At 55.3% G+C, this 13,507-nt stretch overlaps 6 protein-coding genes across 6 annotated transcripts; 3 read left to right on the top strand and 3 right to left on the bottom strand.

Annotated features, from left to right (window-relative positions):
- Window positions 1–203: 203 nt before the first annotated feature.
- On the bottom strand, window positions 204–1,202 carry A1O7_04802 (uncharacterized protein; the record flags this gene model as incomplete). Its single annotated transcript, XM_007758812.1, has 1 exon — window positions 204–1,202. The coding sequence occupies one exon, from the start codon at window positions 1,200–1,202 to the stop codon at window positions 204–206; it is 999 nt and encodes a 332-aa protein (XP_007757002.1).
- Window positions 1,203–1,594: 392 nt separating this feature from the next.
- On the top strand, window positions 1,595–2,895 carry A1O7_04803 (mannosyltransferase; the record flags this gene model as incomplete). Its single annotated transcript, XM_007758813.1, has 2 exons — window positions 1,595–1,760; window positions 1,811–2,895. 2 exons carry the CDS (start codon window positions 1,595–1,597, stop codon window positions 2,893–2,895), a joined length of 1,251 nt encoding a protein of 416 aa, XP_007757003.1.
- A 1,964-nt stretch (window positions 2,896–4,859) lies between these two features.
- Window positions 4,860–6,567, top strand: A1O7_04804 (uncharacterized protein; the record flags this gene model as incomplete). Its single annotated transcript, XM_007758814.1, has 3 exons — window positions 4,860–5,241; window positions 5,334–5,870; window positions 5,924–6,567. 3 exons carry the CDS (start codon window positions 4,860–4,862, stop codon window positions 6,565–6,567), a joined length of 1,563 nt encoding a protein of 520 aa, XP_007757004.1.
- A 1,803-nt stretch (window positions 6,568–8,370) lies between these two features.
- Window positions 8,371–9,200, bottom strand: A1O7_04805 (uncharacterized protein; the record flags this gene model as incomplete). Its single annotated transcript, XM_007758815.1, has 2 exons — window positions 8,371–8,556; window positions 8,682–9,200. 2 exons carry the CDS (start codon window positions 9,198–9,200, stop codon window positions 8,371–8,373), a joined length of 705 nt encoding a protein of 234 aa, XP_007757005.1.
- An 819-nt stretch (window positions 9,201–10,019) lies between these two features.
- A1O7_04806 (uncharacterized protein) lies at window positions 10,020–11,075 on the top strand (the record flags this gene model as incomplete). The annotated part of the gene is made up of 1 exon (XM_007758816.1): window positions 10,020–11,075. The coding sequence occupies one exon, from the start codon at window positions 10,020–10,022 to the stop codon at window positions 11,073–11,075; it is 1,056 nt and encodes a 351-aa protein (XP_007757006.1).
- A 1,896-nt stretch (window positions 11,076–12,971) lies between these two features.
- On the bottom strand, window positions 12,972–13,199 carry A1O7_04807 (uncharacterized protein; the record flags this gene model as incomplete). The annotated part of the gene is made up of 1 exon (XM_007758817.1): window positions 12,972–13,199. The coding sequence occupies one exon, from the start codon at window positions 13,197–13,199 to the stop codon at window positions 12,972–12,974; it is 228 nt and encodes a 75-aa protein (XP_007757007.1).
- Window positions 13,200–13,507: the final 308 nt, after the last annotated feature.

The following is a 13,507-nucleotide window of genomic DNA, read 5'->3' on the forward strand; positions in this document are numbered from 1 at the left end:
CAGATCAAAAGTGATATGATCGGTGTCATGGTCTCGAGCGTCATGGGTATCTGTGCACTAGTAAAGGCTTTTCTACGCTTCTTGCTTTTACTTTTCCGGTCCGGGACTGTTGATCCGAATTCCATGATTTGCGCATGGCAGGCCTGCATGCACACCGGTTGTCCAGGTTCTCAATCCTAGATTCTCGGTTCAGCCCATCGGCCTTAGTCTGTCCGTCTCCATTTCGTGTCGTCGTCAGCTCCATTCCCTTGCTGGTCATCGTCTCGAGGTCGGACCGTGCCAGCGCCAGGGCCCAGAGAGTTACTATCTTCACCAGCCGTTTCCCCCTCCCCATTCCCGTCCGTCTCCTCCTCGTCTTCGCCTCCAATCCAGTTTCCTTCCTCGTCGAAAAATTCGTGCATGTTCTCCGCGGTGATCCACCCTCCACTGCCCGGCATCGCGGGCGGCAATCCACCATCGCTTGCGCCCGGGAACGCGAGACCCGCTCTGAACAGTCGACTTCCGCCTGCGTCTGCACCATCATCCTCGTCGGCTTCCACTGGGTCCGGGTGAAGATTGGAGCAGGCGGAGAGGGCGTTGAACATGGCCAGCACGGGCGTCTGTTCCTTCTCGTCCTCGCCTTCCAGGCCCGTCTCTGTCGTCCCCGACGCGGTGGAGGTGACTTGCGGGGGCGCGGACGCCGTGGGAATAACCGTCATGGATATGCTTTCTGGGTCTCCGTCTTCGTCTTCGCCTGCTTCATCAGGGGTCTTGGAGAGAACTTGCATGTACAGGCCCTGTTGTTCGCCCGGGGCTGGGGAGGGGAGGGATTGGATCGCGTGTAGTGAAATGGAGGGGTACGGTATCGCGAGACCGACGTTCGCTGCGGGTTGATACAGGAGGAGCTTGTCCGAGGTGACGTAGACGTCGAGCTCGGTGATGACTCTTTGTGACGCTGTCCCTGTCGCGTTGGCGTCGGACGTGCCGTTTGTTGTCTCGGTTTGAGGTTGAGGATGAGAATCTGGTTGCTGCGCCGATGCCTCGAGGAGGGGTGCTAATGCCGGGATTGAGTGGGCTTCATGCTCTAGCACGATCAACTTGCTCCGGTCACTGTAGTAGTGCAGGACGGGCGGGCCGGTATAGAACGAGGCGGGAGTGCTGGACTGATGCTCGATGAGGGGGACGAAGGAGGATGGCTTGGGTGCTTCGCGGAGGATCTCCATGCTGATGGTATTGCCCTTGCGTGCTTCGCGAGTTTGCGTCGGCAAGGTAGATCTGCTGTCTCGCTGTTGAGACGTCCGGGTCGTGGACGGAAAATTTTGAGCAACTCGACTATCTACGGAGTACAGTAGTTGCAATGGTGGGGGGACACTGTCGGTGCCTGAGATCCGCGTTAGGGACCCTGACGCCGCTGACAGGGCCGGGGTAGTTAAAGCGGGTCTGTAAGCCACGTATCGAGCAAGTAAGCGAAGGTTCGACCATCGATCAAACAATTTTCCACGGCGTGGCTCTTCTTTTCTTGGTACGAGGTAATTGTCTCATTCAGCGCAACACCACGTTCGGCCGAGTTTGCTCTCTTTTCGTCATGGCTGATGGCTAACAGCCGCTTCACAAAATGGCCATTGCGAAGCCCGTGCGGTTCCTGGGAGCCCTGTCCGTCGTCCTCTTCTTCTTCCTCATTTATCAGTACTTGCGGCCGGTCCCAACGATACAGCCTCCGGGAACAGTGACGGGGAATGGCGATAAGATCGAGAACTGGGAGCAAGATCCCTTACTAGAGCGTACGAAGACCGTCGACCCATCCAGGCGACCATACTAATGTGCCACACAGCCATCGGCGAGCCACCCGAACCATTATGGCGCCATACAGACCACGACTATACGCCCGACAGCGTCAACTCGGCACGCATCAATGCCACGCTCCTCTCCCTCGTCCGGAACGAAGAACTCCAAGACCTTATCCCCACGATGAAACAACTCGAAGAGACGTGGAACTCTAAATTCAACTACCCCTGGACGTTCTTCAACGACGTCCCCTTCACCGACGAATTCAAAGAACAAACCCAAGCAGTCACCAAAGCGAAATGCTCATACCACGTCATCCCCAAGGAGCACTGGGAAATGCCTTCGTGGGTCTCGGAGGAACTCTACCAAGAATCCGCAAAGATCCTGAAAGAGAACGACGTACAATATGCGGGCCTCAAATCCTACCATCAGATGTGCAGATGGAACAGCGGCATGTTCTACCGGCATCCCGCCCTTGAAGCCACGCAATACTACTGGCGCGTGGAGCCCAAGGTCAAATTCTTCTGCCACGTCGACTACGATGTGTTTCGATACATGCAGGACCACAACAAAACCTACGGGTTCAACATCAACCTCTTCGATTCCCCCGAGTCGATCCCCTCATTATGGCCTGAGACCATCAAGTTTCTGGCCTCCCATCCAGACTATCTACACAAGAACAACGCCATGGCCTGGCTGGTCGACAACAATCGCCGCCCGGACAATAACATCAAGGCGCACGGCTACAGCACGTGTCACTTCTGGTCCAATTTCGAGATCGCCGACATGTCGTTCTGGCGGTCCCAGGCCTACGAAGATTACTTTACCCATCTGGACCGGACAGGAGGCTTCTTTTACGAGAGGTGGGGGGACGCGCCGGTGCACAGTATTGCGCTCGGCTTGTTCGAGGATGCCAGCAAGATCCATTGGTATGGCCGCCAGTTGCTCGGATTACTGAGGCTAACGAACGACAGGTTCAAGGATATCGGATACAACCATATCCCATTCTACAACTGCCCGAACTCGCCGAAGTGTTCGGGATGCACGCCCGGGCAATTCTACGGAGGCGAACCGTGGCTGCAGCGAGAAGACTGCAGGCCGCTCTGGTTCAAGTATGTCGGCATGGGCTGAAGAGAAGGAAGTACGTCGCATTCTGGGACAGGACTACTCACCATTTAATCTTGTACATGCATAAGGTATTCATCGAATATACTTCAGCCGTCTATCTTGCGCTCCTGTCCTCGCCGTGTGTTGAGCTGCAGGCGAGCTTGCAGGCATAAGCCGTCGGGGAAAGCTCTCTTTACCGCCATATCTGAGGGTCTACAGAACCGCCGTACTACTGTACGTCTGTAGAAACTACTAAATATTCGGACTAAGCATGTGATATTTACTAACTAACCGCGGCGAGGCCAAAGTGCGCACCACTACCGATCAAAATACACAGCAGGCGGCACGATTAAAGTTCCGTCTCTATCTGCTGTGCAACAAAAGTACCTCCTTGCCGTGACTCCGTAACGCATGTCGCGGGCTACATGTGTCCTTACAGGCGTGCGTCTTGTGGTCGGGTCGGCCACTTATGACAGCTCCTACGCGCACCAGGACCGTGACAACCATGTCAAGTTCGGGATCAAGTCCGTTGCCATGCTGTGTCGGGAGTTCATGAAAGGGGGTTTTCTGGGAGTTACAGGCAGCTGAGGGCGGAGACATGAAGGACCGATGAAGCCGCTGAGAGGAATTGGCAGCTTCCTCCTAAGGATGAAGACCTTTGGAGAAGGGCAGCGGCAGCTGCCTGAACGATTTGCACGAGGACGGCTAGAGTGTTGGTTGCTGTTTCGAGACGATAGAGGCGGCCTGGTGACACTAGTCAAGATTAAATCTGTGTGTGTGTCGCTGATCGAGGCAAGTTGTCTGGAAGGTGTAGGTCAATACCGACCTCAACATGATGCCTTTGGAGTAGGTAGGTGCACCTAACGTGATCTAAGCTCGAAGTCTGTAGATAACGAAAGGCACTACGAGGTACGTACACGTTGCCTACCTGTCAGGTGAGATGGAAGCTCGTAGTTGCTAACCCACAGGTCGTCGTGAATTCCCTGCATCTTACTGTGTAGTGATCCTCATCAATATCACCCATCCTTTACTCGCCAGTCAATCATTTGAGCTCTGCTGATGCCCCCCATGGGTGGTTTCTTCTGGTGCATCAGCGAAAGACGGTTTTAACTGCAGTCTCCCAATGCCGAACAGCGATACTCGGGATAAACATAGTGCCTCGGTCTAGACTCCCCGATATCGATGCAGGTCAAATCCTTCCTGCCTTGCGTGCCTCACTACCTCGCAAGCTCGGTCAAATTCTCCTGTGATTCGAAGCAGACCAACTCTCGTGCATGGTTCATTCGCAGAAGTTGACTGGGAACAAGCACGCTTAAGAAACGTGGCTTGGAAGCTTGGAGAAGCCTAAGAAGTGCCAAATCGGACAGACACGGGAACACGCCGTGGGGAAGCGTCTTCGGTGGCCCTATTTCCCCAGTGGCGCCCCCGGTTCCTTGCCTGGAGACCAATCCTGTCGGCTGCCCAGGCACTACGCACCTGGAGATTACGGGGTATGATATCAACAGCCTCCGCACCGGACATCCACCTCACATCCATCTCAGCTCTTACTCCAAGACTGACAGCTTATGTCCGATTGTGACGCCGCAAAGTTATGCAGAGATCACCGCTCATTGTCCGGTTCGGCAGTCGCTCTCGCGCCTTCGAGAAGCGCTTCGGATGCGTTGTAGATCCATCGGTCATGACTACCACCGGTGTCAACGGTGATCCACGCCGAATCCTACCTCGTGCCATTTGACCCTGTTTCTGGAGATGAGCTGCTGCTGCCCGTGGGAACATCTACCGGTGGCATGGGAGCGAGCTGCCCCAGAAGAATCGCTGCTACACGACTGGGGAAGGTAGTCTCGCATGCATCTAGATAAAAAGGTTGGATCCCCCCAGACCCTGCGCGACTGCAACTCTACTTCTTTGCACCCCTCTCTCGGTGCTACGTGACCTCCGCTGCTCAGCTGATTCCCAACAGCTGAGGCTACAAGCCTTGTTAAGCCACTATGAATTCCAAAGAGATAATGAGCGAGAAGCCCGCCGCCACTGGGCTTACCCCCACCGAAGCTATTCACTCGCCCTCCTCCAAGTCGTCTTCGTCCGATGAGAAGCCGACTGTTTTGACAGCGGAAAATGTTCCCCCTCATGGGCACAATGACATTCTACACCCGTACGATCCCCGTGCCGCGCCGCAGTACACCAAGCAGGAGGAAGATGCCGTTATTCGCAAGCTCGACTGGCATCTCATGCCTCTGATTTTTGTGCTCTATTCACTTTCGGTGCTTGACCGGTCGAATCTGGGTAACGCAAGAATCTCTGGCATGGAAGACGACATCGACCTAGGAGGAAAACGGTATGACTGGTTGGGAACCACATTCTACATTGCCTGTAAGTGCGGAGCCAATTCTTCAGACCCAGAAAGCTTCCAAATTCCCGTTCATAGCAGAGTGAACATTCAATTGACACTTTCCCACGCACAGACATTCTCTCCCAATGGACACAGATGGGTTGGAAAGCCTTCCCACCACACGCGTGGGTCGCTTTCGTCGTCTTCGGCTGGGGCGTGGTTTCCACCCTGCAAGCCGCATGCTCATCCTGGGCTGGCGTCATGGTCTGTCGAGTTTTCCTCGCCATATTCGAAGCCGCGTACGGGCCCGGTGTGCCTCTCTATCTCAGCTTCTTCTATCCGCGCGAGAAACTCGGTCTGCGCACGGGCATCTTCCTCTCAGGGTCAGCAGCCGCCAATGCATATGGCTCGGCGCTGGCGTACGGCATCTCTCAAGCCAAAGCGAGCATTGGCCCATGGCGCATTCTTTTCATTGTCGAAGGGGTCCCGACCTGTCTTTTGGCCTTCGTGGCATGGTTCTGGCTGCCGGACTCTCCACACCATTGCAAGTTTCTCAATGAGAGGGAGCAAGAGATCGCTGTTGATCTCTCTCTGAGACAACCTGGTGACAGATCAGGCAAGAAGGGTCTGCAGTGGAAACAAGTGGTGGGAGGATTGCTCGACTACCGATGTGAGTGGCACCCCTGTGGCCAATATGCTTGATACTAATCCGCGACTGCGCAGCCTATCTTCCCCCGCTGATGTACTTCGGCTGCAACGTCTGCTTCGCCTCGCTCCCGCTCTTCGTGCCCACGATCATCTCCGAGATGGGCGAGTTTTCGACCATTCAGTCAAATGGCATGTCCGCTCCACCTTACGTTCTGTGCTGGTGCGCCATCGTCGGCACGGCCTTCATCTCCGACCGACTCCAGATGCGTGGCATCTTTGTCGCCACACCTGCACTCCTGGCAGCAGTCGGCTACATCATTCTCGGCACCACCTCATCCACGGGCCCGCGCTATTTTGCACTATTCCTTTCCGTCCTGATCTTTGTGTCCGTGGCCATGACGCTGACCTGGGTGGGCAACACACATGCGACGGACTCCAAACGGGCTGTAGCCCTCGCTATTCTCGCCACGGGAGGCCAGTGCGGTCCGGTCCTGGGAACCAACATCTTCCCCAAGAGCGAAGGGCCATACTATCGAAAAGGAATGTGGATCTCCTGTGGCGCGTGTCTGCTTGTCGTGGTGACCAGCGTTATGCAGATGGGCTTGCTGCATCGCGCGAACAAGAAGCGTGACGAAAAGTATGGGCGGGACCGCGAGACTGTACACCTTCAGAACCACTCGGAAACCGGGAATGACAAGCAGTTCAGATATGTGGTCTAAAAGGAATTGACGCGATGATGGAGGGGATGGAAGTCGAACGATATAGTCGGAGGGCGCTACAAGAAGGTAGAGGCGTGACGATGAGCTGCCATGCGAGGACATCTGAGCGATAATTCTGCCTGTGAGTCCGCCAGTCTCAAATTCACGATTCCTCACCATGTGACGGGGCGATTTTTGGAAATGGCTCTTCAAGTTCCTAAAGATATTCTGCATCGGGCTGAACATAGAGTTCTAAAATACTCATCCCAAAATTCCTATACGTGCTCTTCCCCCCATCGAACTGGTGAATATAACGATAACTACATTCTCCAGTACCGCGATCACTCCCGACTTGATCACCAGATACCCAGCACCGCAGCGCCAGATCAACCTTTCTGCATTACTCGGAATCATCTTTGTGCATAGCACACCTTGCCACACAATGAAAGACGAAGACGTGGTGCCTCGTATTGCTCGAGGGGAAGCGCTGTGATCCGGGGATATCTGTGCAACCGCACGGCGAGGACTTCCTCAGTCTACCGGCGATGAACCTTCGACCATTACCCACGCAGGTCAATACCTCCTTTGAGTTGATTAGATTGAGATTCGGCGAATGCCTCGAGACGATGCGGCTTATTCAGATAGAACACGCTGGAATGAAACTTTCCGACAATATCCCACCCGTGCGGATGATGTCTTCTCGAACATCGTCGTGTCCATTCATGTATCGAAGACGCATCACGTCTTGTCAAGTAAAGCGCCAGATGCCTCCACGTGAGATGAACACCCACGGCGTTTCCTTTGGACTGCAACCGAACACGAGAGCGAGCTGAGACTCCCGAAGAACTAATTATGATATTTCTCCACCGGCCGGCTGAAGATCAACAGTACTACCGCATGATACTAAGTATTCCTAGGCATCGGTAAGTGCACAGACGAGAGCACCGACTGGGACAATTCAAAGATGAAGGTCGCCCCTGTCATCGCACTCAAGAGATCGATATCGGGAAAAGGAGATCCCTCAGCTACTCATACACGGAAATCGGCTTCGATGTGGAGTTTACACTCGTCCGTATCCTGCGCACTGTTCCATTGACGCATCTGGCCATATCCGATGCGACTGCCCCTGCTTAGATGTCTCTGGTGCGGATTCATAGTCATTCTAACGAAGCCGTCGCGTGTTCTTGGGACGGCGTGCAATAATTAATGGATTCCCAGGCGAAGCAGGCGGCCACTTGAGGGTCCGGCCACAGCAGTATCGTTGATTAAAGTATCTCTTGGAGCATATCTGCACGGCTAATGCACCATGAAAGCCCGGACGTACAGCATGTGCAAGGTGGCAAGGAGTACCGCTACCGATGACTTTCTACCACTATACTATGGTTGCGCAAAAATCGACGTCTACTCCCGTTGTGAGAGTCAAAGAAGAGCCGCTGCGTCCAGGTGTCACATTTGGCTGGCACGGTCTACATTTGGGATCTCTCGTTGAGGCGGAAATGATCATGAGCTGATACGAACGATATGTTACGCATAGGGCAGCCTGCAAGCACGTGGACAGGGCATCCGACTGAGGAGTCGCGGTAGAGACTCACGACTGGAATACTACAGATGGGACGGGGCAGGACAAAACGGGACGATACGATACTGTCCTCCGATTTCCCATTGCGCTCGAGGGAGCCTACTCTATGATGGCCAATGGCTATGTACTCGTATGGAGACAGCAGGAAACTCTCCAGAGACGGAGAGCATGCCGTCCCAGCTTTCTGCTCTGACGCCCAAGGGACATGGGTGAGTAACCTATAACACCGCGACGGCGGTTCCCTATCATAACTCATCGAGGTTACACGTCTCGAGGAGATCCTGCGTCAGTTTTCCCTTGCGACTATACCCCTCGACATACCTGTCCCCCCACTCGCCCACGGTATTGTCATACGTGGTCTGGGGCTTGAGGACGCACAAATGACACATGTTGGCCTTGAGGCCCTTCATGAGGTTTAATCGGGGGTATTCCTGGTAACAATCAGCGTCAGCCAGTGAGGCGTGTGCATTGCTCAGCCGTGTCTTGCTCTGCTTTGTTTCGCTTTGCTTCTGTTCGACCCGCACCCGACCGCGAGGAAGGATGGTCGCCAACTCACCTTAACCACGGCATTATATTCATCCCAAGACAACAGTCCACCAGGCACCCTGTCCGGCCCCTGGAAATCGGCCCAGATTCCATAACTGCACGCCTGGACCTCGGGCTCCTTTTCAAACACGATGCTCCCGATGGTGTGCAGCGCAATGGCATCCCACACGAGTTGCAAGCGATGTTTGTCCCATTCCTCCGCGGGGGCCTCGCGCTGGAGGAACCTGCGCGCGGCGTTGGCGCCGTCGACCTCGAATCGCTTCTCCGTGGTGATGATGTCCGAGTTCTCGGGGTGGCCGATGGGGAAGCCTAGGTCGTGCATGATCGCCGCGACGGCGTGGGCTTCGCGGTCGCGGTCCGGGAGGACCTTGTCGGCGATGATGAAGCCGAGCAGGAACGACCGGATGATGTGGTTGTACGTGTCATCCGTCGAGTATTGGCGGGTGTAGTCGAGGGCTTTGGTGATGAGGGCCGTGTCCGGCACGGTGACGCCGGCGAGCACTTTCGTGGGGAGGGGAGGGGATGTCATGGCTGCGAGGCTGATAGGAGGATATGAAGAGGGAGGTGGTATCTGCTTGGGCGCTGCTGGTGCTGTGCTGTGCTGTTTGTTCCAGATCAGATGCGACGCACGCATGTCTTGTCTTCACGAGCAGACAGGGAGAGGAAGAGCACAGCACGGTGATGAGCGCGATATCCGCAGCTCACAGCTTACAGCTTACAGCAGAACCCCTCGTGATTGCGCACTGGTGAGGGCCCAGTAAGTTAGTCATGATCTAGCTCTCTGCATGTGTGCAAAAATGCGCCTCCACCGCACGCTGGTCTCGTCGCCTCGAGGAACGCATTCTGCAGGCGTGAACGTCCCCGGGCGTGGCCACCTGTGACAGGTACAGACGCTGCCGGTACCGCGTGTTAGGGCCTCTTGAAGTGGTTTGGCCATCGGATCGGGTCGCTTGGGTTTGCGGGCCCTGAAAGCACTCTTCAGCTAATCAAGGCAATTTCTGGCACGGTTATCTTGGACGGTGGAGCTTGTCGTGGACTTCATTGGCAGACGTGTCGACGGCGCGACGCCGGTGAGCACACTAATCACCGCTGCCCCACCAGCTACACTCGCGGCTTCGCCCCCACGGCTCAACGGGGCCAAAGCTCCCGCTCATCCGCCCATCGTCAAAGTCTTTTCTTCTGATCTGTATCAGGGATCGGGACTGACGGACAACCAAGATAGCAGGCTGTTATCGAAGTACCGGCAATTACATCGTCATCACCACAGGTTGTTGTTTGTTCCAACTTTACTGACGCACATCTCCTGCCGGCGAGGCTTACGATTAACGATCACGATCAACAGACTCTGATGCCTTCACCGGAGCGTGGTTCTGAGCCCGAGGGAAGCTCCGACTCCGCCACCGCCGCGTCCGCGTGGCGGCCATTGGTGCCAGCGGACGAGTCGACTGAAGCGCAAGCACCGATTGTCGATATCGACGACGACGTCGACTCGGCCTTCGAGGACGGCGACAACTTCTCCGACACCACCTCGGTCTCCTCGTCGATATACAGAGGCCGCGTCATAAATGGCCGCAAGTACTCCTCGCTACGGGACGACTACTGGGGCCCGTCGGACGAACAACAATACGAGACCCTAAACGCCGGCCATTTGCTGTACCTGGTCCTGGACGCCAACCAGCCGAATCCCTTGTTTCGATCTCCGGTCACGGAGCCGCACAATGTCCTCGACATCGGCACCGGGCCCGGCACATGGGCCATCGACGTGGCCGATCAATTCCCCGCGGCACAGGTGTATGGGGTCGACCTCTCCCCGCCGCCGTCATCGTGGGTCCCGCCCAACTGTTTTCTGCAAGTCGACGACGTCCTGGAGGAGTGGACGTGGCGGGAGAAATTCGACCTCATCCACATGCGGCTGATGCTCGGCGCCTTCACCGACAAGGAATGGGAGGTCGTGTACCAGAAGTGCTTCGACAATTTGAAACCGGGCGGCTACATCGAGGAAGTCGAGCTCGACGTCCGGGTAATGTCGGACGACGGCTCGCTCGACCCGAAATCCCTTTTGGCGGGGTGGGGACAGAACTTTCTCGATTGCGCCCAGCGGGCTGGTCGGCCGCTGGACACGCAGTTGACCATGAAGGCCAAGATCGAGGCCGCGGGCTTCGTCGACGTCCAGGAACATTTGTATAAGTGCCCGATCGGCGCGTGGCCCAAGGACCCCCTGCTCAAGGACGCCGGGAGGATCAATCTGGCCCATTGGAGCTCCGGCCTCGACGGGTGGGCCATGTACTTGTTGACGAGATGGGGCGCGCCCGAGCCCTGGACCGCCGACGAAGCCAGAGTATACGTTGCGCGAGTGAGGGAAGAACTCAAGAGGCCTCGGCTGCACATATGGCATTACACGTAAGTTTCTTTCACAAAACCCTGTCGACACGAGCAAGTACTAATCTAGTCATGCCAGGCGACGTGTATGGGGGAGGAAACCATGAGAGAGTGGCAATCTGGGAAACGTGTACGCCCGGGGCGAGTCTGCCACCGCTGCATTCACCGGGGACTTGTAACTGTAAATGTGACTAGTGGGCGGAACTTGGACCGCAGACGACGCGCTTTGCGTTCTGCACTTTCACTGTGCCAACCATAAGACCCCACAGAGTACTTCAAGAGTATATCTTTCGAGCACCAATATTGACCCTCGTTGGGGCAGATGATACGAACTGAGCGGCATTCCGAGCGCACCGCGGTTGATGAATGAGTTATGGTTTGCGACTCCACTGGATCCCTCAAGCCACCGCCATTCGTGCCGGAGTCGTCTCTAAGTCTTGGTGCCGACGAGCAGAAGAGCCGCATCGCGTTGGACTACCAATAGTGCTGTACGAACTCCAAGGCTGTTTCGCATGGCTCTCAATCTTGTACTCCAGATATTGAGCGCAAGTCGCCTGCGGGCTCGGTCTTCCGTGTCCCACCGGTTCCCACGAAGTTGAGGGAGCCCTGCCAATTCTCTTAGACTATTCTCAATCAGCACCCGTACCAACTCGTACTTGCAAGTGGAGTCATAAATAGACCCGTGATGCCAGTTGTCTGTATGCGCTATTTGTGATATCCAGGAGAGCAGCCTTCTTCTTAGGACAGACGGTAAAGCCATCGCCATCACCTGAGAAAACAAGGTGAAATAAAGCTGGGACTAAAACCCTTTATTACTGCCCATGGCGCAAAATGAGGTATGGGTTCCCAGGCTGTAAAGTAGCCACATACCATAGCATGAGCCGAGCCAGACATCTTGGACCGTGATGGGCGGTAGGGTGATTCGAAGTTCCAGCAGCCGCCGAATGACAGGCAATGCACCGCAGCGCACCGCAGTTTTGTACGCTTGCGCAGCTGCCCCCCTTGACATGCATTGTATGAGCAGATCCGCTACGTCGAATCTTCACATCCGAGTGGCAGTCTGGAGAACTCGGGTGCCTTGCATTGACCAGCATCTTGCGTGAGGCCCAGCCGCGAGTTCACGTACCACGGAGAATTTGCAAGTAGCGAATGAGTGGGAGTCTGTCAAAATGAGCACTTGGAGTAGCTCAGCATCGCTAAGTCCAAGTGATGTTCTGTCCCACAGTGTCTTATCGGCTTCGATTTCAGCTTCTGTGACATCTTTCCTGGTGACCGCTCTGCCAGCTTTGAACACCGCTTCGAAAAACCCCGGCAGGCTCAACTCTTGCGAGACTTACTACAGCGCGAAGTTTGCTTGCCCACAGCCGCAGTTCGAGAGTTTGACCGGGCTGATGATCGACCTCCATTGCAATGTCAGCATTCGATTCCAGGTCTCCGACTTCTTCATTACATGACGACGGCACTATCCATGAGGCAAATGGCTTCAGTCCCACAGGATCTGGTCCCAACCGACCCTGACTGACAGCATCTTCTGTGCCAATATTCCTGGTGACCACGAAATCGTCGTCCTTCCAGTCCCGAGACGAGACCAACTCAGGAGTAGGCGAAGATCTCTGCACAGTGTTTAGCACTGATCCTTCACCACCGGTCGCTGTTGCGAGGCCATCACTTCTGTCAGATGCCAAGATATGCTCTTGTATAGTCTTGTTTACCTGGGCCCCGTTGCGGGGCCTCCTACCATACAATTGCTGAGTTAAGTCGGTATGCCCCAAGCCATCTGGTAATGGCGACGACATCGACTCTCGGATAGAGCTTTCACGAAGAGAAGGCGCTATATCGCAGACGCTGTCAGCATATGCCGTAGATTCTTCCAGAGAGCGCTGCATTAGAATGCTAAGACCTGTGCGGTGCAGGTTCATGTTCATACGTAGCCCTGCGAGTTCTGTCCGTAGTTCCGCAATTTTGCGGTGTCCTCTTTCAACCCGGGAAGAAGGGTAGCCTTGACCCGAATGCTAGAGGTGTCGTTTCGGAGCGATTGGGTTGCTGAGAGGCTGACAAGGCCGACGGCGATTTGGAGCGCGGACTTGTGGGCCTCGAGGCTCTGGGGCAGTCGATCCGCCTCGTCCCGTGCGGTAGAAGACCACTGCATCCTTCTAGCTACGGAAGCCGATGAAAGTTTTGATAGCAGATCACCCATTTTGACAGTCACTCCATCACATTCCCGAATGATTGTGGTGAGATTCGGACGCAGAGCGCCTGGATAACGAAGAGATCAGGCTGTCGAAGGACGTCCAGGCATACAGTCAGCGAGGCGATTTCCTTGGAAAAGGCGTTCATTTCCGCCCTAGTTTCACGAGCCACGAGTGCGAAGGTGGTGATTTGCTTGGATAAGGCTGTGAGGCCACTAAGCAGAGAGACACAACCTGTCGTGATGGAAAGGGCAATCATGGCGGCATA

The sequence above is a fragment of the Cladophialophora yegresii genome, assembly GCF_000585515.1.
Source record: "Cladophialophora yegresii CBS 114405 chromosome Unknown aczIN-supercont1.3, whole genome shotgun sequence".
In the NCBI taxonomy this organism is placed as follows: domain Eukaryota; kingdom Fungi; phylum Ascomycota; class Eurotiomycetes; order Chaetothyriales; family Herpotrichiellaceae; genus Cladophialophora; species Cladophialophora yegresii.